At 41.2% G+C, this 27,177-nt stretch overlaps 2 protein-coding genes across 4 annotated transcripts in view; one reads left to right on the forward strand and one right to left on the reverse strand.

Annotated features, from left to right (window-relative positions):
- Positions 1-12,653, reverse strand: part of ulk3 (unc-51 like kinase 3) — a 42,536-nt gene extending 29,883 nt beyond the window's left edge. For 2 of the 3 annotated variants that reach the window (XM_080425671.1, XM_080425672.1), the window contains exons 1-9: positions 12,592-12,653; positions 11,780-11,902; positions 11,050-11,190; positions 9,650-9,770; positions 8,355-8,450; positions 5,587-5,730; positions 4,727-4,809; positions 2,773-2,928; positions 62-167 (exon numbers count right to left, since the gene is read on the reverse strand). In XM_080425671.1, the coding sequence (XP_080281797.1) occupies positions 62-167; positions 2,773-2,928; positions 4,727-4,809; positions 5,587-5,730; positions 8,355-8,450; positions 9,650-9,770; positions 11,050-11,190; positions 11,780-11,884 (952 nt within the window). In that variant the 5' untranslated portion in view covers positions 11,885-11,902; positions 12,592-12,653. Of the gene's footprint in view, positions 1-61; positions 168-2,772; positions 2,929-4,726; positions 4,810-5,586; positions 5,731-8,354; positions 8,451-9,649; positions 9,771-11,049; positions 11,191-11,684; positions 11,703-11,779; positions 11,903-12,591 lie in introns of those variants that run through there. The other variant, XM_080425673.1, reaches the window with a different exon arrangement.
- Positions 12,654-14,198: 1,545 nt separating this feature from the next.
- The window catches only part of tars3 (threonyl-tRNA synthetase 3), a 34,634-nt gene continuing 21,655 nt past the window's right edge, over positions 14,199-27,177 (forward strand). Inside the window, exons 1-10 of the mRNA XM_080424985.1 lie at positions 14,199-14,528; positions 15,401-15,502; positions 16,087-16,274; positions 16,909-17,032; positions 19,140-19,264; positions 20,320-20,437; positions 21,326-21,390; positions 21,924-22,002; positions 25,280-25,426; positions 26,936-27,034. Coding sequence (XP_080281111.1) covers positions 14,205-14,528; positions 15,401-15,502; positions 16,087-16,274; positions 16,909-17,032; positions 19,140-19,264; positions 20,320-20,437; positions 21,326-21,390; positions 21,924-22,002; positions 25,280-25,426; positions 26,936-27,034 — 1,371 coding nt within the window. The 5' untranslated portion in view covers positions 14,199-14,204. The remainder of the gene's footprint in view (positions 14,529-15,400; positions 15,503-16,086; positions 16,275-16,908; positions 17,033-19,139; positions 19,265-20,319; positions 20,438-21,325; positions 21,391-21,923; positions 22,003-25,279; positions 25,427-26,935; positions 27,035-27,177) is intronic.

Here is a 27,177-nt window from a genome sequence, read left to right on the forward strand (position 1 = left end):
GACTAGGCCATTGTTTTGTGGCAGAGGATGTGAGTGTGGTTTGTTGTGTTGCTTCTCTTACAGTGAATGGCGGGGACAAAGTGCTCCAGGGAGCTGCAGTACAGCGACAGAGCGGCCGCCCTCTCCCCGTCCTGGTCCTTCTGGACGGCCTGCACCACCAGCTCTTTCTGTCATATAGGAGAGAGAGAGAGAGACACCAACACAACAACACGCATCACTGGGGGGTCCACCCTAGAGTTCTCAAATTCTGTCCGAGACCCTACCCGACGTTTTCGGGCCGGGACAAAAATGTAGGCTAATTAGTCTAGTCGGGCCGGGCCGAGCCTAGCCTCTGGTTCCATGAAAAAAATATAAATAATTATTATAAAAACAAAATCCTGTTTTTGGGGGGGTTTTCGGACCTAACATTATGGTAATTGTTCGGGCCGGCCCAGTTAGGGCCCAGTTATGGCCGGGCCTTACTTTTCAGGCCCGTTGAGAACTCTTGTCCACCGCTACACAATAAAATCCCTGTCAGAGGCCTGTCAGAATGATTCCATAATCGCCTAATCGCAATTATTTGAGATCGCAATTATTTGAGCGAAAATGTATCGTCCAGTAAAATGGCATAATCGTGACATAATACTGTTAATTGAACACGTCCATTTCAACGCGCAAATTAACAAAGGTCTAACGTAGGGGTCTTCAAGAGGGGGTCCGGGACCCCTAGGGTTACAGTTACTACAGGGGGGGCCGCCAAATCTTTGTGATAGGATATTTTTTTACATTAACCACTTGAACCCTCGCATCGCTATTCTGAGGTGAACTTTAGCCAAAAGGGGGTTTAGTGTAGAGGGACAAAGGCATTGAGGGTTTAAGTGGTTAACTGTGTGAAAATACACATTAACTTGAATCCAACATGATAGTGCTGTTTAATCTGTAGTGGGGGGTCCCTGATTCATCTCTCTCTCAGCTAAGGGGTCCTTGGACTGAAAAACGTTGAAGACCCCTGGTCTAACGAATGGAACCAAATGGACCCCCGGTTCTCATTCACACTCTCTGGGTTACATTGAGGATTTCACAGTGTATTGCTCATGATTCTCTGAAATGTGCATGGACATAATAATACGTAGATACATAACAGAGCTGTTCAGCCAATTACAAAAACGATCAAAATAATTACTATACCGACGACTACTGCAATCTCCATATTGCACTAGGCTTATAATTGTTTTCCTCTGGTGGTGTTACACATGTTTTCATTAATAAAGTATTATAATTCTGCTTGCAGGCCTACAAATCAATCAATTTGATACACACAGTAAGATTACTTACTTTCTTTTTTCAAACTACAAAAAAGGTTGATGATTTGAAATGGTGTCTAAATGTATTGTAATTCATTGCACATTCCCAATACTCGGGGGGAAATGCTGCACGCACACACACACACACACGCGCAATGACAAAACATACAAACACAGGCAATGCAGACAAAACATCCCAACACACACACACATACACGCAAATGTGGGAGGCCTGGAGGAGCGAGTCTCTCTCTGAGGGAGGGAGGAATGCGTGCTTATGCATGCATGAGGTGCACTCATGCCTGAGCCAACGTGTGCCAGCCAGGGATGAACACAAACGTAGGAGAAAGAGAGAGCAACACACACGTGCACATGCTCACACACACACACACACTGTTCAAGGGGATGTCAGCAGCACACACACAAAGCTTGACACACACAAACACAACTGTCAAAAGAGGCACGCACATGTTCACGCACGCGCACTCACGCACGCACGCACACACACACACAGTCTCTGACGGGTGGAAACCTCATATGTCCAAAACTCGTACTTTTCAGGATTCAAATGAAAAAACAATTCAAATCTGCTACTTTTGATACACTTGTGTGTGGAGGCTGTAGTATGATCACGTGGGGCGCACGTTAATTTAACGAAAAAACACAAAAGGTTTAAATATGGAGATAGGAGGTTTCTGCCCGTCAGCAACGATTATACTGAATGCATACAAACACATGCAAACATCTACGGTACAGTATGTACATACAGTACCCTGCACTTGCGCTCTCTCTCTCTCTCTCTCTCTCTCTCTCTCTCTCTCTCTCTCTCTCTCTCTCTCTCTCTCTCTCTCTCTCTCTCTCTCTCTCTCTCTCTCTCTCTCTCTCTCTCTCTCTCTCTCTCTCTCTCTCTCTCTCTCTCTCTCTCTCTCTCTCTCTCTCTCTCTCTCTCTCTCTCTCTCTCTCTCTCTCTCTCTCTATATGTACAAATGCACACAAACGAATGTGTGAAATGTATACATTCCATTCACCAGTGGTGTTAAGTAATTAAGTACATTTACTCAAGTATTGTACTTAAGTACAATTTTTTACTTTACTGGAGTATTTCCAATTTTCAGTACTTTTACTTCTATTCCACTACATCTCAGAGGCAAAATATTGTACTTTTACTCCACATAAAACATACATTAACCACTTTAGCCCTATTTTATACCTCGGCTATTTGAAAATAGCCGATCTACAACGAGTCGCATCGCGACGCGTTGTGAGCTTGTAGATCTGCTATTTTCAAACATTTTTTGTACTTTCACTTTTGGTACTTTAAGTACATTTTGATGCCAATACTTTTGTACTTTTACTCAAGTAACATTTTGAACACAGGCCCTTTACTTGTAACAGAGTATGTTTATATTGTGGTAATGCCACACACACACACACACACACACACACACACACACACACACGCCTCCCCTCCCCCCATCCTGTCTCTCACAGCTTTGCCCAGGCTGTCTGCACTGGGCATGTGTTCCAGATCCACGAAGGGGTGACAGAAGAACTGTGCGAAGGTGAGCCGAGTGTCAGGGTTTCTGTCCAGCAGCCGGAGCAGAAGGTCTCTGCAGTCCCTGGAGACCCGGGCCCCTGCAGGCAGCTGACAACACAGCACAGCACAACACAACACAACACAACACAACACAACACAACACAACACAACACAACACAACACAACACAAACACAACACACATTACAGCCTCATCATCATCCTCCTCTGTCCGTCCTCTGTCTGTCTGTCTGTCTGTCTGTCTGTCTGTCTGTCTGTCTGTCTGTCTGTCTGTCTGTCTGTCTGTCTGTCTGTCTGTCTGTCACCTTCTAGCTTGGCATATACGAGCTTGAACATTATTTTGTGCAAATCTTTGAATATATATATTTTTCGAAACAACATTTGTAACCGAAATCTTTGCTTTTGGAAGTCCCTGGAACAAAATATTGATTAATTATACAAATTATACATTAATTATATACAAATGTTCGCTTTAAAAATATATATATATTCAAAGATTTGCACAATTTTCACGATTTTTCAACAATAGCAGATCTACAAGCTCATAGCGCGGCACTCGGTGCCGTGCTATGAGCTTGTATATGATTGATTGATTGAAATTTGTATTAGGCAAAAAGAATGTAAACCATCACAGTTACATTTATAATACTTTTGTCTAAAAGGTCCGTCCAAAAAAGTCCTTGCGGACTTGTTTCCGTTGAGGTCCTTGGTATTCATTTCATAGACTATATCTGCTATTTTTTAATAGCCCAAAGAAATCTAAAATGACACAGATGCGTGTCCCGGATTGAATGGGTTAACAAGCAGTCGTTCGTTTTTTTTACGGGTGCAACAGTTAACAGTTGAGCTAATTAATTTAATTGATTATATTAATAAAATCATTTTAACAAAATCATTTTTACAGATTGCTACTTTTAAAACACATTTGAAATCTGAGGCTTTTTCTACACTATTTTAAATAGTTTTGGGGAAAATGCTGCTAACTGTCCCAAAAGTGACTGCAAAAAAAGATTTCTGCTATTTATCTCAAAAAGCTTTATAGCCTCGCCAACATGTATATAACGACGCATATGTGACATAGTTCTGTTTAACACAATGCTGTGCCCCCCTCCAACTGTACATACTTTCCCCATTCTTTTCATAAATTGTTTTTTATCATGTTTTGACACTTGCTTTGGCAACGTAAACATATGTTTTCTCATGCCAATAAAGCTCATTTGAATTGGATTACCATTTTTTCGATGCGAGACACGATGTGCAATTAAGGTATAAATCAGGCTTTACAGCTCCACCATTCTGCCCTGTAGGCTTATGGTTGTCTGGGAATTGTATAGTGATTCAGACATCTCACATTGTTGGTATGTATGCTGGAAGCATGCTTTAAGCACAGTCAACCACTTCTGATGCACATGCACTGCCTATTGCCAACTTCTAATGACTTCATACAAGTGCAGGTATACTGAGCAATCATGCCCCCTAGTGGCTCCACGGGGGAACAACACACTAATGTAGTAATGACCAAATTAATTGGCTCTGGCAGATTGGTCTGGTTTCCAGGCTAGTAATCACCCCTGGCTGCGTGCCCTGGTGTCAGCACAGCAGTGACGATGCAGAAAGCTAGCACTGACAGGTCAGAAAGAGATTCTCTTTGGTTGGTTCGGAGGAGTGACATTATTTCTTCATAGATTCACAATATTCACGACTCTAATGCAAATGACCAAAGACATCAATCTGCCTGTGTTACAGAACATGAACGTTCTGTGATGCGCACTTAACAAGGACATTATTACCATAACGTAACTCCTTAGCTCATGTTCCCTTACCCAGCGCCACGTCTAACTTTTCTTCACTGTTTACGTAAAAGGCCGTTTCTGGGATGTGACTCACCTCAATGGGCTTGTCGCTGCGAATCTTCTCTTCCAGTTCAGTGTAGGACCTTGAGGCGAACGGTGCACGGCCAAACAGTGCTTCTACAGTGCATATAAACATTGCAGTGGGTAAATTACTTCTTAAGGGGTAAGCAAAGTGCATTATTAATACTGTGTTGATAACGCACTTTAGCCTGGATTGATTATTAACTGAATACAATGGCGTCATGTTGAGTCAACTAGAGGATTGATTATTTTCCCCTGTAAAATTATTGCAAGGTGAAATATTCTTTCCAAATGGAGCTGATGAGCTTCATATAACGGTAAAAGTAACGTCAATGTCAATACCAGCCATACTCCACACAGCACTCTGTCAGAACATCTTACATCCCACTGGTTGAACAAACAAACTGAAGCATATCCCCAAGTTTAAACAATGATGTGTCACTGGAACTACAGTATAGGAAGAAAAGTATTACTAAATGCAAAGAGGACAGATTATGTAAAACACTGTTCCCCAAACACTGGGTCGGGACCCATGTTTGGGTCGCGGTCCCATTTGTATGGGTCGCAGGTAAATATCCCCCGTTTTCCTCAAATGTTCTTCAATTCAAAAGATTTTCAAAAATGTCACAAAAAAATCTCGAATCTAAATCTTTCAGGGGAAAAAAAAAAATCTAACAAATTCCATGAATTAAAAAAAGCTTTCAGTGTGAAAAGCTCACAACGTGTCGCGATGCGACTCGTTGTGAGCTTGTAGATCGGCTTGTAGATCGGCTTGTAGACCCGGGGAAACATCAAATCTCTCTTTTTGGGTCTCGAGCCAAAAGGTTTGGGAAACAGTGGCGTTAAAAGAAGTGCGGAAACTGTCTGTCTCACCATAGAGAATGACTCCTACTGACCAGAGGTCAGCTCTGGAGTCATACTGCCTCCTGCACACCATCTCAGGAGCCATGTAGAGAGGAGAGCCTCTCAGCACACACTGCTCGTCCCACGGGGACATGTACTGGGCAAAGCCAAAGTCTGAAACCACACAGAGAGGGTAGATATAGATAACCAAGTTATTACTGTGTAACATTCACATTCTGTACACTTTTTCATGTCAAGGACCCACAAATTGATATGAATTTGGGTGTGGAGGCCCATCTGAAAGGGTTTTGTGCCAGGGACCCCCAGAAGACAAGATTAGTGTTTATTTTTTCCCCCAAATTATTCAAAAACATTTTTCCAAACCTTTTCCAAAATAGCAGATCTATAAGCTCGCAGCGCGGCTATATAATGTTTAAATAGCAAACATATAAACGGAAAAGGTGATTAAAATGATGGTGATGCAATAACTACTTTTGCTGGGGACCCCCAAGGAGTCAGGACCTCTGGGGGTCCTCGGACCCCACTTTGAGAACCATTGTACACAGTTAACTCCTCAGTGTTCCTTCATGGACCCCATTTGGTTCCATTTGTGCACTCTCTGAGCTAAACGAATACTGAGGATTTTTACTGTGTATGGGTAGCTGTATTTTGTCTGTATTTTGTTCATGCATGTGGTTCTATATAGGCGTGGCTCTATATAGCATTAATATAATTTAATTAATTACTCAATCAATATTGCCAGTGTTAAGAGGGTACCATTTCTCTTGAGGAAACACCTCAATGCACTCAAGATAATTAATGTAAAGCCCTTTGAACTCGAGTGTCTGCTCAATGCTGAATACGTTTGTTGTCACGAATTGAATACACATAGGACCACAATGGAAACAATCCTCTAGGGCTTTTTGTGTTATCCTTTTGAACACTCATTGTAAACCGTACCTCTGTACAATTTGCAACGTGTTAATTAAGTATTCAATCAATCAATCGCGTTGTATCACTGTATTTGTACCACACAGTATCCACCGATGGCATAATACCTGATCTCTGATTATTTATGATGAGCAAGCAGTGCACAATTAACCAAGTGTCTTCATGGAGTCTGAGAATACTTCATTATGCCGTGAAAACATCACAGACACTCGAGCTGACACAGCTCTCCTTCCAAGAACAACAGCAGCACCCTGGCAAGGCTGTGATCTCATGGTTGGGCCATCTGTCCCCAGTGGTGTAAAGTAACTAAGTACATTTACTCAAGTACTGTACTTAAGTAAAAAATGTTTAGGTACTTTTACTTTACTTAAGTATTTCCAATTTTCAATACTTTTACTTGTACTCCACTACATCTCAGAGGCAAATATTATACTTTTACTCCACTACAATTATTTGAAATCTTTAGTTACTAGTTACTTTGCAGATTTGGATTATTATTACAAAACATACTTTAACCACTTCAGACCTATATACATTTCGGCCATTTGAAAATAGCAGATCTACAAGCTCACAATGCGTCGCGATGCGACGCATTGTGAGCTTGTAGATCTGCTATTTTCAAAAGATTTTTACACATTTGAAAACTTGTGAAATGGGACATTCTGCATAATGAGTACTTTTACTTTTGTACTCAAATTTGAGTTCCGGACTTTTACTTGTAGCAGAGTATTTCTAAATTGCAGGATTGATACTTTTACTTAAGTAAGAAATGTGAGTCCTTTTTCCGCCACTGTCTGTCACATTGCACATCCCAGGACCCAGCCACATGCAAATATGTTTGCGACGGATTAAAGCAAAAATAAAATCTCACGACTGAAAATGTTATTATGCCCCCCCCCTCCCCTCTTAACCAATTAGCACAATACGTAAAATTATAATGTTTTAGTAATATTGTTCCTGCTGTTATTCATACTGCCAACCAGGTGAAGAAATCACAGATTGAGGCTTTAAACCTTTGCTTTTATATGAAATATCCGAGACTATTAAGATTTTATGGAAAATGCTTCTGAACATATTGCTAGTATGTATGACCACTTCAAATGCTCTAATCTTAAAATAATAACCAATAATAGCCTATCTACATGAGAGCTTGTAGATCGGCTATTTTCGCTGCGCAACATGCTTCTATGGAATCTAAATGACTGAAATCAGACTGAGAACTTTAATCCATTCGTTTGTATATTAACCTAATAAGGTTTCTTTGGCTATTCACAAATAACAGATCTACAAGCTCACAGCTATGAGCTTGTAGATCTGCATTTTTTTTTTAAAATCGTGGACAATTTGTGCAAATCTTTGAATATATATATATTTTTTTAAAGCGAACATTTTTAACTCAAATCTTTGCTTCTGGGGGTCCCTGGAACAACATATTTTGAGATGGGGGTCCGTGGCCAAATACATATAATTTTGGGGGCCCTTGACATGAAACAGTTTGAGAACCACTGATATTATAGCAACATAAAGTATTTAAAAAAAAACTGTTAGGATTTAGAAGACATTTGTAGATTTGAGTTAAAAATGTTCACTTTAAAAAATATATATTCAAACATTTGCACACATTTTCATGATTTTTCTAAAAATAGCAGATCTACAAGCTCATAGCACGGCACTCGTGCCGCGCTATGAGCTTGTAGAGCTGCTATTTTTGAATAGCCAAAGTATAAGATAATGATTCAAGTGGCTAAAATCTAAAATGACAGATGCTTTCCCAGTCTTAATGGGTTAATGAGCAGAATAAATGCTGGCTCTGCAGGACAGTGTGACTTGTAGCATGACGGATTCACCTGCTAGTTTGAGGACGGAGCCACTGAGCAGGATGTTCTGTGGTTTCAGGTCCAGGTGAGAGATGTTCCTCTCGTGGAGATACTGGAGGGCACTAGCTGTTTAGAAGGGAACATGAAACAGACACAACAAAAAATGAACCATATAATTAAATGAAGCTGTGAAGCTGATCACATTGAACTGCCGTGCATGCACAGCCCAACACAGACAAGAGTTTTTGATTGATTGAGCACTTTATTGAAAATGAATTCAAAAGGATAAATATACAAGAAAGCCCCAAGGCTTGTTTCCATTGTGGTCCTTTTGGGGAAGGGAGGCAGGGAGGGAGCAACAATACAAATACAAAACAGAGACAAAAAAAAAATACAAAGACAAAACAACGGAAATTTTACATTAAAAAAACAGACAAGAGAAACAAACAAACAAAAAATGGTAATTTCATATTAAAGACAAACGAAACAAAGAAACATTTATTTTTTAATCTAAATGATCAGTACTTGGTTTAAAATTAAGTCATATTATTGGACAATAATATGACTTAATTATTAATTATCTTAAAAGAGCACAGGTCTATTTTCTTTTTTTTAGCTTTGGCATTTTATGCTGTGTTTCAGACAGATGCAGTGAGACGGAAAAGGCAGGGTGACATACAGTAAAGTGCCTTGGGTCGGATTCGAACCGGAGTCAGGACTATAGCCTTATTTACATGGTATATGGTTATGCTCCGGGGTGGCCACAGTACAGGTCTATTTTAACCCATCAATCAGGGAAAGCATTCTGTGTCATTTTAGATTTTAGTGTTGGCTATTCAGAAATATCAGATATACAAGCTCACTTCGTGCCGTGCTGCGAGCTTGTATATCTGTACATCTTGTACATTTTTGTAAAATCTTGAAAGAACTACTGGTTAAGAAGGCATTTGTAGAATCGACCTCCGGTCTTAATGGGTTAATGGTAGCACATAGTCAGGCAACAACGACATCTACATGTCCGTACGCATAAACCATTAAACAGTCCTATATACTGTACATACGTATACTTATATATATATAGTCTCTGTCGGATGGAAACCTCATATGTCCAAAACTGTTACTTTTCAGGATTCAAATTCCAAAATAGCAACAAGCTCTTTTGTGTGATGTCAAAAAAACACAGAAAGTTAGAATATGGAGATAAGACGGTTTCTGCCCGACAGCAACGATATATATACTTTTGGTGGGAGTTGTACTGTAGACGTTGGCTATATGCAATGAACACTGTTTTAAGCCTCTACACAGTTCAGTTCAGTTCAGCTCACCTATCTGCTGCAGGAAGCGACGCGCCACGCTCTCTGGCAACAGCCTTCGGCCGCGGATGAACCGAGAGAGATCTCCTCCAGAGCACCACTCCAGGATCAGATAGATGTTTTCACTGTCCCACTGAGAGGAGAGGGGGAAAAGCTTCAGTTAAATCCATTCAATCCGGGCACGCATCTGAGTCATTTTAGATTTGAAGCTATAGACCATTATTTTATACTTTGGCTATTCAAAAATAGCAGATCTACAAGCTCACAGCGCGGCACCGAGTGAGCTTGTAGATCTGCTATTTTAGAAAAACGTGAACATTTGTGCAAATCTTTGAATATATATATATTTTTAAAGCGAACATTTGTAACTCAAATCTTTGCTTCCGGGGGTCCCTGGAACAAAACATTTTGAGATGGGGGTCCGCGACCAAATACCTATAATTTTGGGGGTCCGCGACATGAAAAAGTTTGAGAACCACTGATATTATTATCGCAACATATGGTTTTCAGAAAACTGTTAGGATCTAGAAGCCATTTGTAAAGCTACACAGAACACTCCAGAATGAGATAGATGTTTTCACTGTCCCACTGAGAGGAGAGTGGAAAAAGCTTCAGTTAGAGCTCCACAAATATAACTAGGATGACCAAAACACATGCATGTGGAGCGCATACTCCTCCTGTTAGTGCCCCTTGACCCAACAGCTGAAGCTGCTGGTCCCTGCGCGCTGGTCAGTGACTGCCCACTGCTCCTGATATTAACCCATTAAGACCTGAAGCTGATTCTACATGTCTCCTAAATCCCAACAGTATTCTGAAAAACGTATGTTTCTATATCAGTGGTGCTCAATAATTTTCCACGTCAAGGACCCCCAAAATGATATGTATTTGACCGCAGATCCCCATCTCAAAATATGTTGTTCCAGGGGGTCCCAGAAGCAAAGAATTTAGTTAAAAATGTTCGCTTTAAAAATATATATATTCAAAGATTTGCACACATTTTCACTATTTTTCAAAAATAGCAGATCTACAAGTTCATAGCGCGGCACCGAGTGCCGCGCTATGAGCTTGTAGATCTGCTATTTTTTAATAGCCAAAGTGTAAAATAATGCTTTTGAGCTCAAATAAAAAAATGACAGATGCGTTCCAGGTCTTAATGGGTGAAATATTAGGATCAGCAGGCAGTCACTGGCCCACCCATCCTACATTTTAAGATGGGTGGGTCAGTGGACACTAGTCTGGTAAAGCCCCTCCCTCCGGAAATCTCATTTCCATTGGAAATCAAATGGAAAAGAGATTTCCGGAGGGAGGGGCTTTACCAGGCTACAGTGGACCCACCACATTTCCGGACTTTGGTTCTCTATAATAGTACAGTAGGCTTCCTTCCACACACTTCACCATCTGCAGTGCCTGACCTGGAAGTCCTTCAGCTGGACTATGTGAGGGTGTCGCACCGTCTTGAGGATTTCGATCTCTGTCAGCAGGTTCTCCATAGAAGCCTTGTTTAAAGTCTTCTTCCCGACCACCTTCACTGCCACCGCTTCTCTGCTGTCCCCCTACAAGGACACAGAGAGTCAACACCCGGGCGTCAGCTGCAGCTATGGGCTTTCATATATTTTTTTCATTTCAACATTGTATAAAATATTTGCAATGGATGTGAAAAGCGTCAAAATGTCACGGTCTATATCACGATAAGACTATAAGACACAATGGAAGCAGAACAGAATAGTGAAATACAACGGGGATTAAATAAATCAACAAATGCAAACAACTTTAATAATAGGAAAATAACTAGTTAAAACAGGAAAAAAACTAAGCAAAACCAAAAAAGTTAACATTTAAAATAAGCCTACAGTATATTTCTGTAGGCTTATATATATATTTCTGTAGGCTTTGTACACTGTAACACCAGTAGGTCTACCTTTCTGTAGGCTTTGCAGACTGTAGCATTATAGTACCCTTCTGTAGGCTTTGTACTTAGACTGCATTAACACCATTAGGTCTACCTTTCTGTAGGCCTTGTAGACTGTATTAACACCAGTAGGTCTACCTTGCTGTAGGCCTTGTAGACTGTATTAACACCAGTAGGTCTGTGTAGACTGTATTAACACCAGTAGGTCTTTGTAGTAACACCAGTAGGTCTACCTTGCTGTAGGCCTTGTAGACTGTAGCATAGGTCCCACTCCCCAGCTTCTCTGTCAGGATGAAGTCAGTTAGTTTCGGAGGGGCGAAGCTGGAAGTGGCAGCCATGGTTCTGCATCAAATGTCCTGAAATACATCAGGTCAGGTTATTATTTATATTTTTTTAAACGTTTAAATACACACTGTGTGCATTCTGTGTTGTTGTGCAAAGTGTATGCTTAATGGTCGACTATAACATGATTCAGTGGATGTTATACATGATTGATTGATGTACTTTATTTAGTAAGACATGAGAACATCAGTACATGGAAGTACAAATTCACAATACAAGGTCTACTAAACTGGAAGACTCATTAAGCACTAGGCTTGTTTAAGATGAGATCCCCATGCACACAAATCCTGATGACATATAAGAGACAGACAGATATATACACTACTATACAGAACGCCATACAATCAGCTTACAGGTTACTGGTATGAAAAATGAAAAATATGTACAAGAGAGAAAAAAAGGCATGCAGTGCTGCTGTGTTGTTAGCAATCAATGTGTACTACACTACTAGCCTGGGACCAAGACTATCATAGATGTATTTTATAGATCTTTGCATTTCCATATCTGTCATCGATACTAAAGTGTCTGGATAAAATACATGTATGATAGCCTTGATCCAAGGCTAGTGTACTACTAAATATCAGTTAAATCACAGAACAGCAGTCTTCTCTTTACCACTAGAATTATTTCAAAATGTACAATTTACCATTTAAAACTATGGCTCACTTTTCTTCAGAATGTTTCATTAAATGAAATGATTTACCTGTTCGATCATGAACACACACACAGAGTTAATGTTTACATGATCACACGCTACAGGAGGACATGTGGTACTTTTGCCCTAGTTTATGGTTGTAAGGCGGGGGCTGCTCTCCTTTATTTTAGCATACATTATGAAATTGTCTCAAATTGTCTCGTTGCTTTAGCGTGATTAATAGTTTTGTTATAGTTTTTAAAATGTGGTGCTCAGTGGTGGAAAAGGTACTCAAATGTTTTACTTAAGTAAAAGTATCAATACCACAATGCAGAAATACTCTGTAAAAGTCCAGTATTCAAAATGTACTTAAAGTACCACAAGTAAAAGTTCTCATTATTCTCATTTGAATGGCCGAAATGTATAGGGTTGAAGTGGTGAATGTATGTTTTGTAATAATAATTCAAATCTACAAAGTAACTAGTAACTCAATTGGTCAAATAATTGTAGTGTAGTAAAAGTACAATATTTCCCTCTGAGATGTAGTGGAGTAGAAGTAAAAGTATTGGAAATTGGAAATACTCAAGTAAACAAAAAATACCTCAAAATTGTACTTAAGTACACTACTTGAGTACACTTAGTTACTTTACACCACTGGCTTTAACATGATTAATAGTTTTTTTTCTCTTTTTTTTTTTTCCAAAAAAAGGTAATATTTTTGTCACCAGAGTACACGAACTCTATCTGGTTGTTGTTGCTATCCTGAATAATGATGATATAAAGTAAAGTATACAAAAATAAAAAGGTAAAAACTACCCTATGAACTGACAGCCCATGCTGGTGAACTGTCAACTTTACGTGTAGTGTCAGTAAAATATGACACTGCCCCCTAATGTTTGGACCCGGTACTGCAGACATCCACATGGTGTCAAAGGTATTTGTCTGTCTGTTGAAACTCCCTTTAAATGTATAAGATAAATTAGATATCTTATTATTGGTCTTCAAGAGGGCAATTAAGAACATTAATTTAACCTTTGGATTCCAAAAATGTGAGCGACACAGTCAACACAAGTTTCACAACACAGGAGGTAGCCCTTTGCACTTTCTCCCCTTTTAGCCGGTAGCCCCGTACACCAAATAAACGTTCAGATTTCAAATATAAAGTGCTTATTGCTGTGCTTACCCCGTGGCCACGGATGTTGCAATACTGTACGGGCTCTCAGAAAAACCCGTATCTTCCGTATTGTTAAATAAAAAGCATTTTAATCCGATTGGTGGCCATTTTCTCCGTATTTTCCCCATTATGCTTTCACGCGAACCTATTGGTTGGGAGGTGTATTGCACTTTTATACATTATAACTCTATAAGAAAATGGCCACTAATCGGATTAAAATGCTTTTTATTGAACAATCCAGAAGATACGGGTACTTATGAGAACCCGGACATAATTGAAACATCTGTGGCCATGGGATAAGCACTTTATGTTTGAAATTTGAACGTTTATGTAGATGTACGGGCTGTAAATGGAGAAAGTGCAAACACCAGGTTGAAGTTCATTCATGACGGTCGTGACAGACGACCGTAGCCATGGATGTGATCCATGGCTATAAGTTAACACAACACAGGAGGGCGCTATCCCCCGCCCACGCAGCTCTGAATACATTATTATTGGACATTTAAAGATGGCGGAGTGCTTGTCTGCACGCCTGGCCGCACAGGAGCACCAAATCCAGCTCCTCACCAAGGAGATAACTAGTCTCCGTGACGGACTGGTGAACGGAGGCCCGAGCAGCCTCGTCTGTCTTCCCACCGTCGTCTCCCCGGGGCTGGAGAGCCTCCGCAGCGAGAATGAGAAGCTCTCATACCGGCTGCTGCACCTCCGGAGGGGTCTGCAGGCAGAGCTGCAGCTGGAGGCCCAGAGCCGGCAGCAGGCAGTGTCACCAGCAGTCACTGTCACTGCCAAAGCTCCACATAGGAACACTAGCAAGAACCCACCAGATAACAAGGTATAGCCATGGTCCATGTACGTACGGACCAAAAAGGGAGAAAGTGCCCATGGATCAACTTCAACCTGGTGTTTGCGCTGTCTCTCTTTTTTTGGTCCGTACATCTACATAAACGTTCAGATTTCAAATATAAAGTTCTTACCTCATGACCACGATTGTTGCAATCATGTACGGACCCTCAGAAGTACCCGTATCTTCCGTATTGTTCAATAAAAAGCACTTTAATTCAATTGGTGGCCATTTTTTCATAGAGTTATAGTGTATCAGAGTGCAACACACCTCCTAACCGATAGGGTCGCGTAGTTGAAAGCATATGGAGTAAATACGAAGAAAATGGCCACCGATCGGATTAAAATGCTTTTTATTTAACAATACGGAAGATACGGGTACTTCTGAGGGCCCGTACATAATTGTAACATCCGTGGCCACGGGGTAAGCACTTTATATTTGAAATCTGAACGTTTATGTAGATGTACGAGACAAAAAGGGAGAAAGTGCAAACACTATGTTGAAGTTCATCCATGTCATTTAATATGATATAATATAATATCAGAGTCATGTATCAGTGCTAAGGAACTCCTCCTGGCTAGATCCGTTTGCTTCTGTTATTGTATGGTGTCATTATAATGAGGGAAAGTAGTAATGATGCTGAGTAATTGTATCATATGCTACTAGCCTGCCCTGGCAAACTCCCCCTTTCTAGAAATAGCAGTGACACCCTGTGTCACCTAGTGCCACCACCATGCTGTCCAAGGGGTGCTTGCTTTGAATTGCATCATGTTCTGTTGTTGGTCACTTTGAATGAAATGTGATATGGTGCCGTTGGTTATGGTTATCCAATAGATATATGTTATGCACATGACTCTTTGCAGGTGGTGGTCCCTAATGCCAGGCCAGGTGACAAGCCATCTGCTGACAAGAGCAAAAAGGAAAAAAACGACAATAAGGGACAGGAAGCCGGAGGGAGAAAAGAAGTGAGTGTTCAAGTACAACATCACAGCATCCGTCTGTACATTCATGTACATACATTCATCCACCAAACTGCTTGCTTGTGTTCAAATTAACCACTTAAGCCCCATGTAATTCCTTGTATGATAAATATTGAACATGGCTGATTTACAAGCTCACAATGTCGCGTTGCGACACGCAATGGATCAATTCAAACTTTGCCACTTTTGTGGTGTTAGGACTATGTAGCCTCGATCTCCAGGCTTTTCCTTCGCGTTTTGCTCAAAAATAAGAGCCTGGACCAGCCTGTTGACATTCCTGGCATAGGAAGTGGGAGTCAACCTTTAATTTCTCCAACCAACCAGAGTGCAGTGGGCGTCGCTCCAAATGTTGTGACGTCAGGGCTCTCAATGCTGCACATAGGGGTAGGAGGAGGGGCGCTAGGGCAGCCTAGGAAGGAATATGTGACCAAATGCACAATCCAGTGCTACAAATACACCATTATAAATGCACACAATTCTAATAAAAAGCTGTTTTCTCCATTGTAAGTATCGTGTGTGTTTTACTGGTCACTGGTCATTATCGTTGACCTCTTCTGTTTTGTCCCCAGGTGAAGCCGTTGCCTGGCTACATAGCAGAGCGCCTGAGTCTGTACGAGGAGCTGAAGAAGGAGAGCGATGCCCTGCAGGCGAGGAGAGCTGCGGACGGAAAGCACATCACTGTTGAGCTGCCTGACGGTGGCAAGGTGGCGGGACGGGCCTGGGTCACCACCCCCTACCAGCTAGCCTGTGGTATCAGGTAGAACACCTCCTGGATATTGTATTTTTTATTAGTTGATATGAATGTATGATTGTTAGTAACAATCATTCAATTACTACTAATCATACTACTAATCAATAGATCATTCTATCTAGTGATCATTGATTGTACAGTCATTATATAGTCATCTATAACAGTCATTACGATTTACAATTTAGGCATTTAGCCTTTATCCAGAGCGACTTAAAGTAAGCAAGGTAAACGCATACATAAAATGCAGAGATACAGTGTAGTGCCTCAGCAATCTAGGATCATAGGTAAACCAAGAACCTGGCATCAGTCTAAAACGGTATAATATAAAGAAAATTAAGAAATAAATAATCGGTATATTGAAACTATTGGATGCCAGGTCAACAAATGAACCTGGCATCTGTCTAAATTCTAGTGGTTAACCCCTACCTGCTCCCCCCCCCCCCCCCCCCCGGTGCCGTATTAATGGCAGCCACTGCTCCTAATAGTTAGGATGGGTAAATGCAGAGAACAAATTCTACATGTGCAAAATGTACTGTAGCATATACTCCCACAACAACTGATGGGGACTTAATTATCCCACACACCGTCACATATTTTTTCCCAGCAGCTCTTTCAGACACTAATGTGTTTTGTCTTTTAGCCAGGGCCTGGCGGATAACGCGGTGATTTCTCGGGTGAGTGGGGAGCTGTGGGACCTGGACAGACCGTTGGAGAAGGACTGCTCTCTGGAGATTCTCCGCTTTGACAACGAGGACGCCCAGGCTGTGAGTAGGACTGACGCAGTGCCTTGGTGCCTTGGTGACACTACAAGTGGGCAGTGAAAATGTCAAATCCGGCATTTGTAATGTGTTGTTGGAGGTGTCCACATATATACAAGCTTGTTAACAATTGAACGTACATTATGTAGGAGGAAATCCAGGGACGCGGGAAGTGGGGTGCTGAGGGTGCTGCAGCACCCCTGGTGGGGAAGAGAAAGAAAAAAAATTGAAAAAAAATTGAATTTTTCTTTTTAATTTTTTTTTTGTAAATTAAACAAATATATATCATTTTAAAAGTCTATATACACACTTATATATTAAAACAATGATGTATTTAACTTTGGGGAATAAAATATTTGTTGAAAAAGGTGAAAAAACATGAAAAATGTGAAAAAAATCGCGGGACACATGTGAAAAAAAAATCGCGCGCGTGCGGAGTCCCCCGCCAAGCCCAGCCCCCCTTGGCATAAATGACTTCCAGCGTCCCTGAGGAAATCACCCTCCAATCCTAAAATCAACCGGAATTGGCACTGTGGTTCACTGAATAAGAGCACATACCACACACATAAGGGCTATACTAATAGTTCTTGTCTCTATTCACTGTCTCTGTCTGAAATAAAGCATACAATACAAAACTAAAATTGATCAAAAAAAAACACAATTTTGATCACAATGTTGACCTGTGCCATGTTCAATGTCAAGAGTTTTAAAATGTTTTTGTCAAAAGATATGGATGTTTTGGATGAACCAATTACTGATAGGTTCAAATGTAGTTGTATGTTAGAGAAAATATTCCATTGCGCTCCAGCTGAACAAAGCTAAGTGCTTGAATCTGAGTGCCCTTTCAAGTGCAAAAAAAAAAATACAGCAGTTTTCAGTTAAATGATTGCAATATATTTCAGCAGTGATGTTTCTGTGTTAACAATAGGAACGAGGGGTAAGCACGCACATCCTAAAACAATTTATCGGGTGCTGGACAACAATACGTACATCAGGAAAAGAGAGGGGAAGTCCGCACACCGTTTGAGTTTATTTGTTAGGCAACGTTTCGACCATAACCGATCTTCATCAGGTCTTGATACATTACAAAGCATGGCGTGTTTAAATACAGGAAGGAGAGGCACAATACAATCAACGGCAGCTGTGGTATTAACCTACAAACACACCCACCAAATCTACAGGCTCAGGCTGAATACAGTGATGCCATATAGAGAGCTTGTAGATCCTAGGAAGAGCAATACGGGGGCGGTAACGCCATCACAAAAAAAGGAAAAACATATTTCCAAATAAGGGCATTCAGGGTGGACAGGTTAAAGGGCCAACACTAAAAAGTTCATGTGCAATACATTTACCATTCACAGCTCAAATGGACACATGAAAATTAAAAGTACCTCTATGATAAAAGTGACGACCACTAACAAAGTATGAGTGCAGCAGATACATTTTAAACGTGAGACATACAAAATAATAATAAAATAAACAAACAGGACAAACAACAGACAAGACACTCATTCATACCAGGGAACAGGAGGGGGAGAGAAGGGGGGGAGGGGGGGTTGTTCCTCTGCACAGAACACTAATTTATGAGTTATTTTTCATGGAGGAGACATAGTATTGAGTGTGTATATGTAAAAGGATTCTCGTTGGAGGAGTAGACTGTTATGGTCACCACCACGGGGGGGTCTGTCTACTTTTTCTATACCCCAATAACGGAGAGAAGTAATGCTGTGTCCACATTTAAAAAAATGTGCTGCAACTGGGTTGCGTTCATCACCACATCTGATATTACTTCTGTGTTCACTAATACGAGTGCCAAGGGCTCTGCTAGTCTTGCCTATGTAAGTACGGAATGTATCAAGACCTGTTGAAGACCGGTTATGGTCGAAACGTTGCCTAACAAATAAACTAAAACTCTTCCACGGTGTGCGGACTTCCCCTCTCTTTTTCTGATGTTTCTGTGTTAAATCACATATTTCCAACTCACTAGGTAATAATCCATTGCATCCATGCTTTTAGTCTAGAAAAAAACAAACATTTTAATGTATCTATTTTCAGTTTTAAGTGCTTTGTTATATCATACAGTATGTGTCATTTCTTTGGTCTTTTCTTTCAGGTATACTGGCACTCCAGTGCCCACATCCTGGGGGAAGCAATGGAGCATCACTACGGAGGCTGTCTATGTTATGGACCCCCCATTGAGAATGGCTTCTACTATGACATGTACATGGATGAGCAAACGTAAGCAAAGTACAATCGCCATAAAGCCTGAGTTATGCTTGGTGTCACGCACCAAAAATGGCAGATGGAAGCTCACATCTACAAGCTCACAACCCAATGCACTGCGACATGTTGTGAGCTTGTAGATCGGCTATTTCCGGTGATGCGCAATACCGGCGAGCAGTGCAACTAAGGATATCAGGCATGAGCATTTTCTTGTCTGCTAAGTGATACTAAACACAGTCCAGGTTGATCAGGATAGGTGAGTGTGTGTCTCGTGCAGTATTTCTATGGGTAGGGAACCTGGTGTTTGCCAATTAAAGGATGTTTTAGCAGGGCTGCTGACCAGGAGTGGATTATTAGAAGAACCTGTTCTTTAATATTTTTTTGTTTTTGACCTCATGGTCAGTGCAGAATTCTGGTCTGACCTGGTCAAATTTATTGAAGTAATGTATGTATGCATGAAACACAAATCTTTTGATTGATGCTACCGCAGTGGTTTATTTTTTTTAACGAGACATTCCAGTTAATGCTGCGGTTTCCGCTTTCTTGTTCCTCAAGATTAATTGATATATGTACTCGCATAGCAAACATAGTCTGTAGAGTCAACCAGCTATGTCCAAAATATAAACTTTTCAGGAAATTAAAAAGAAAACATGTTTTTAGAACAACACAATACTGCCTCATCAAAGTTGGTATGGTGACTTCATACATTGTCAGATACTTGAATGTGTCCTTATTATCATCACTTTACCCAAATACAGCTTAAGTGGAGTTGGGAGGTTTTGGACCATTATGTGGAGATTGTATTTTTTTCCGTCTGACCTCGTTATTCTAATTAATGATGGACAAAAACGACTATCTCCACAAGTTGGAGTTAGAGAGTTTGAATGACAGTTTGAGGATCCAATGGAGTTAGGAGGATTAGTCAGAAACGCCTTTGAATACTTTTCATTGGTTCAATAAAAACCCACACACAGACGTAAAGGGTGTTCAATAGCACTGATTTATGATTAAAAGAATGAAGATGTCTGGTTTCTGCCCGACAGCGACGATATGTTATGTGGTTGTTCTAGGAGTGTGTCCAGCAATGAGTTTGGGGACTTGGAGACGCTGTGCAAGGCCGTGGTGAAGGACAAGCAGGCTTTCGAGAGGCTGGAGATCAGCAAGGAGACACTTCTGAAGATGTTTAAGGTGAGAATCCCCTCCTCGCACAACCTGGGTTCCTGCACTGGTCTGGAAATCTATGGAATAAAATATGACTTTACTTCCATCTCTTATAATAATGATAATAATAAACTTTATACAGCACTTTTCAAAAACTAAGTTCATGGAAACAGAAAGAAAGGGTGTAAGTACAAATATATGCAATGCAATCAAGAAATATAGAAACAGAAGAGACAATGAATAAAGAACAATGAATACAAATCTAAGATTAAAACCACAGTCTTACTGTGTATTTATCAAAGCATAAAAAGAAAAGATGATGATGTTAATATTGGGGGCGGCAGTGGATCAGGGGTAGAGTGGCCGGGTAGAGCGGCCGGATGGGAACCGCGAGGTTCCCAGTTCGATCCCGGGCTCCCCCAGAGTTAGTGTCGAAGTGTCCTTGAGCAAGACACTGAACCCCTAACTGCTCCCGATGAGCATGTTGGTGCCTTGCATGGTTTCCTCCGCCATTGGCGTGTGAATGGGTGAATGTGCATTCTATGATATATATGCACCATTTATATATAAATGCACCATTTACCATTTATATATAAATGCACCATTTACCATTTATATATAAATGCACCATTTACCAATATTACCATGTGTCACACTGCGCAGGCTAAAACCATAACCACTTAAGCCCTATTTCAGAAATGGCTAAAATAGCCGATCTACAAGCTCACAACTTTTCGTATCGTGATGCGTTGTGAGCTTGGAGGTTAGCTATTTTCGAAATGTTTGAAACCTTATAATTTTTTTGTTGCTTGTCTATGATGACATTCAAAATGTGTAGGAACCCAGAACAATGTGGAAAAAAGTGTTCCTCTACTCAGAATGTCTCTGTTAATGTGAGCCATTTGTCTTTTTTAGTACAACAAATTCAAGTGTCGCATTCTGAACGAGAAAGTCACCACACCCACTACTACTGTCTACAGGTTAGTGTGTCCAACTTAACTGACCCGTGATATTACTGAGATGGCTTGATTTAACACTTTAAGACCTTGAAAGCATCCATGTGTCATTTTAGATTTTAGCTATTGGCTATTCAAAAAATAGCAGATTTGTATTTTTTAAAGCAAACAATTTTAACTCAAATCTTTGCTTCTGGAACAAAATATTTTGAGATGGGGAGGTATGTGGCCAAATATATATAATTTTGGGTGGTCCTTGACATGAAAAAGTTTTGAGAAACACTGATACAGTAACACAAGTTTTTCATAAAACTGTTAGGATTTAGAATACATTTGTAGAATCGGGTCCTCAGGTGTTTTAAAAAATATATATTCAAAGATTTGCACACGATTTCCACGATTTTTCAAAAGATAGCAGATCTACAAGCTCATAGCGATGAGCTTGTAGATCTGCTATTTTTGAATGGCCAAAGAAATCTATAAAATGACATGGCTTAATCCAGAGAACACATTAAGATTTCACTGCCATTTCTAATTGAATTATTCACACTTCTCAGATGCGGACCTTTGATTGATCTGTGCAGAGGACCCCATGTCAGGCACACTGGAAAGATTAAAGCCATGAAGATCTACAAGGTCGGTGAATGAGACTGTGTTGTCTTTTTAACCACTTAATCAACGTTGACAAATTAAACTGCCCAGCGATAACGCTCCAACGTTGACTTTTAAGGGCGGCAACGCTCTCCAAACCAACAAGAACCTTGTTTGGCTTCAGAAGAGCTTGCTGAGTGTTTTATACTGCCTCAGAACTCGGTTCCAAGTCACACACCAGTTGGTCAGAAATCTGTGTGACCAGTATCTACTGTTCCTAAGCAACAACAAAAAAAAAGACATTTGTCCTTTCGTCAGATTTGTTGAAATTGTATCATCTGTTCAATTCCTTCAGGAGAATTGAACAGATGATGTCCATGACATTAACATGCTGGCATCTAGCGTCTGTACTACATGCCTTAGATAAACCCCCTCCATCTATGCCAATTATTACATGTTTACAAGCAAGTACAACATGTGCACATTCAATACTAAATATAATCTAGCATTCAGTATACTGTAGATTTGGCAAATATGTTTGCAACATTCAGTGCTATTGTCTTCTTTAACATTATATTGTACGGACATGGAATTGGAGAGCATTGTTGTTACGGTGTTAACCACTTGAGGCTCAGCATCCCTATTCTGGGGGGAACATTTGCTGAAAACATCAGATCTATTTTCAGCGAAGAGATTTGGTGTAGAGGGGGGAAAAAGAGCATACCAAGTACAGTTGCAACTCGGGTCCATTGTACTAAGAGTAGAGGGTTTAAGTGATTAAAGCAGCAGAGGTAGTCACAGGGTCAAATCGACATGTGTGTAAAAGGCACAGTTGACATGGGAAGATGGGTGTGATATGGTCTGCGCCCCTTTCTTCCTTGAACCACTCCCTGCTTCTCTTACATTTCTCCTTCAGTTTATTATTATTACTTTTTGGGTACTTTTTACCCCCTTTTCTCCCCAATTTAGTTGTTTTTGCCAATTGATTCTTCCCCACACACATTTGTGTCGTATCCTATTGACTCACCTGCCAGCAAGGAGCCCCCACCGCGAGGACGTAGAGCCTTCGTACTACTCCTCCCGCCCAACAACAACACTCCTTGCTGATAGGTGCCGCCCCCAGCCCGTAGGATTACATGCAGTGACAAATATCACCCTCCTCCCCGCCCGACTTCCCTCCCCCGAACACGGGCCAATTGTGTTCGTACAGACGCCTAACAAAGCCGGGTGCACCACGGGTGGATTTGAACCCACAGCCTCTGCTCGTGGTGGGGAGGGAAACTTTACCACCCGAGTGTCTCCTTCAGTGTATTTCTGATTGCACAAACACATTCACGTGTCACTATGATTACAGTCACTGTGATTAGTCACTGTGATGACAGGCTATTTATTGTACAGGGCGTATATTGTTCGTATACCGTTTGCTTACAGTACACAGTTGTCGTTGCTCTGGGCGGGACACTGTTTTGACTCTGGGTGTAGTTTTGTTCTGCATAGTGTTGTATACCCTTTGTTCAACATTGTTGGTGCTTTTTTTGTGATATTTCTGTTCTCATGTGCTGCCTCTGGTGCCTGCATTCCCCCCGCAGGATCAGTAAAGATCTATTATTTATACGTCTCTCGCACAAATCCGCCAGTTTTACTGTTGAGCTCTCTATCACACACAATAGTGATACGCAGCTTTTTGTGTGTATGAGAGAGAGAAAGAGAGCGAGCGAACAAGAGAAAGGGAGAGCGAAATTACGTTATGAAGTAAGTTTTGTAACAACTGATGAGTGGGTCATACAATTCTAGCATGCTCTACTTATTTGGAAAAACAGCCTCCAGGGAAGGACAATTATTCAGTAGGATACTGGTCCTGGACCGTCTGTGAATGTGGTCTGCAACATAATTTGTCCAGTTTGTGTCTGTAGTTTGTGAAGGGGAAAGAATCCCGCACAATTGTCTACACATACAGTGGAGTTGATTGAAGAGGACACAACGTTTCGGTTAAACTGACCCTCCTCGACCGCAACGTTGTGTTCTCGTCAATAAACTGTGCGTTGGCTGTTCACTCCTACGCACCTGTTCTACTCAGTAGGTTTGCAGAAGGACTTTGTTTACCAAGTGTCGGTACTAGACTGTGAAAAATATCACTAGATGCGGATGCTCTTGTGGTACACATCACACCTCTGATGCTGGAATGGTAGCATCTCTAGTAGATCTTAGATCTTAGACTTTAAGTGGCGTCGGTCATGTATGACAAATCTATGACGTATGACTCCAAATATGGGCACGGTTTCCCCCCCAATCACAGCCCCATTGACCTCTTCCTTGCTTCTTCACAGGTCTTTGAGTTATAAGTGAACAGAAGAATACAAAGGCTCTGACACATTTAAAGCGTCAGACGCGCACGTCATCAAACGGTGGTCTTTCAGAGCTCGGTTCTATTTTTGGAGCATCGAAGTTCAGCACAGACCAGAGAGAGAAGGAGTGAAATGGAACGAGCATGTACTCCTGTGTGCTTTGGGTTTGTAGGTGTTTTAGTATTAAGTACCTGGTTTAATTTGGGTCAGTGCGATGCGCTTAAAAGCCTGTGAAATATTTAAATGCAATGAGTGACACATGGATGAGAGAAGTGCTACAAGTGGACCGTTTATTTTCTGACTGCTGCCAGTGCTACAGGGAGCAGTGAGGGACACGCAATGCAAAATGACAGTACGGTACATGATTATGAAACAAAAAGGCTGGTAAACAAGGCTATATGGTACATAACATAGAGACGATCTGACGGTTCCAATGTGAATACTTGACGGGCGTCGGGGACACTCGCATTTCAATTAACCCGGGGTGACGGGGCTTTCTCAGTTGCAGCCCCCTCCCCCCTTTTCGATGAATTGAGTACGAAGGACCCCAATGGAAACAAGCCATAGGCTTTCTTCAGTTTCTTGGGTTTAAAATCCTCTTAGCAGACCTTGTGTTGAACTGTACTTTCCTGTGCTTTTTTGGGGCAAACTGCTAATAAAGTATTCAATCAATCAATCGATCCCTTTGGAACTCGCTCACATCAAAGCCATATACCCTTGCCCCGTTCAAAACCTCCCTCAAAACCCACCTCTTCAGACTCACTTTCCCCTCCTAACCTTTTGCCCTTTAATCTTAATGTTGTTGTTTGCCTAGTTTTTTGCTTTTTAACTAGTTATTCTCTTAATAAAGTTGTTTCTTGTTCTGTTTTTGTAAAGCGACTTTGAGTACAGAGAAAATTGCTATATAAATTGGATATATTATTATTATTTCAGTATGTAATATAAATACTCCAGTGCTGTACCATGTGTGTTACCAGAACTCCTCCACCTACTGGGAGGGGCGTTCGGACATGGAGACCCTGCAGAGGATCTATGGCATCTCCTTCCCCGACTCCAAGATGCTGAAGGAGTGGGAACGCTTCCAGGAAGAGGCCAAGAACAGAGACCACCGCAAGATTGGAAAAGTGAGTGACTATTTATTTAGCGCTGTGGTTTTCAAACCTTTTGTGCCGCAACAGTGGGCAAGTCCAAATATGAAGGCACACCTGTGTTTGTGTCACCTGAGCTTGTAGATCTTCTATTTTCGCTTCTTTCTTTTGTTTTGTGGGGGGGAACTATTCGCCGATAATGACATGGCCAAAATAGTGACGCCAAATATATTTTTTTAGCATATAGAATTTGCCACTGTATAGGGAAACTAGAAAAATGTGCTCCTCGGAGCACAGGTCTCCGCCAGGCCTACACAGGGCCCGCGAACTTTGGAAGGCAGTCATAGCCCCTTGGAATGGGATCTGAAAGATTAAACTTCTACATCTTGATGACTGATCACATGACCTCAGAGATAATGTGTACCGATTTGTGTGAGTTTTGGACAAAAGTTGGAGGAGTTGTAGCAAAAAGTGTCTTTTGAAGAAAAAGCTAAATTATGGAAAATTTATTTTGCTTGCCCCACTTGCACTGGTATCCCACATGTACTGTAACATATCATTGCTGTCGGGCAGAAACCTCTTTATCTCCATAATTTTTACTTTTCGTGTTTTTTCGTAAATTAATGCCCTAACTAACTACAGCGTCACACAAAAGTATCAAAAGTAGCAGATCCACAAGAGTTGAGCTTGTAAATCTGCTACTTTTGCAAAAAAAAAATTGAAAAGTAACACATTGGACATATGCGGTTTCCACCCGACAGAGACTAAATACACAGACTGGCTGGCAGATTGGCTGGTGCTGTTAGTTGGTGTGATGCTTCAAGGCGGCCGCCATATTGATCCAGACAACCCTCCCATTGCATGCACAGTACAGTGTCTATTGAAGCAAGAGGTCTATCCAGTTAAAAACATCAAACTTGCTGAATTTTCAACAGATTTTTCATGCGGTTTTGTTTTGTTACAAATGTCAGACATGTAGTTATGTTATGATACAGGATACATGTGTCACGTGTAATACCTTTTTTATTAGAGGCACATACAGTAGAGCAGTGGTTCTCAAAGTGGGGTCCAGGGACCCCCGGGGGTTCTTTGGGGGATTCTTAAATGGACCACCTTTTTACTGGTCTGTATGTTTGAGAACCACTTGCATAGAGTTATAGTGGGAGGGGTCAAAGGTCACATGTTTGGACACACGCTGTAGCGAGGACATGGTTTGCATACGAGCTCGTCACGATCCATTTCCCTCTTTATCTCATCTTAGAGCTCACTGAACCTTATGACCTGACACTCCCAGACAGTTCAGCGTGTGTGTGCGTGTGTGTGTGTGCGTGTGTGTGTGTGTGTGTGTGTGTTTGTGTGTGCGTACGAGTGTGTGACGGAACCTTCTGGCCTGATACTCCCGGACAGTTCAGCTGGTGTGTGTGCATGCGTGTTGATTAGGCTGCTCCCCCCTGCGGTGTGGAGAGGAGTTTTTGGCCACTTGTGCTGTATCTGAGATGACTGTGGAAATCTGTGAAAGTCATTAAAACGTCCTTCTGTCCACAGGATCAGGAACTCTTCTTCTTCCATGATCTCAGCCCCGGAAGCTGTTTCTTCCTGCCACGGGGAGCCTACATCTACAACACCCTCACAGAGTTCATCAGGGTAGGACTGCACGAATGCACGTCATCTCACTACACATGAGTTCACAGGGGCATAGGAAGCCGGGGGGGACATGTCCGTACCCCCTGCTGAGGAAAAAGAAAAAACCAGGTCACCGTGGCCTTTATTTAGAAAGGCATTGTGTG

This window comes from Gymnoscopelus braueri (genome assembly GCF_963280865.1).
Source record: "Gymnoscopelus braueri genome assembly, chromosome: 1".
Taxonomy (NCBI): Eukaryota; Metazoa; Chordata; class Actinopteri; order Myctophiformes; family Myctophidae; genus Gymnoscopelus; species Gymnoscopelus braueri.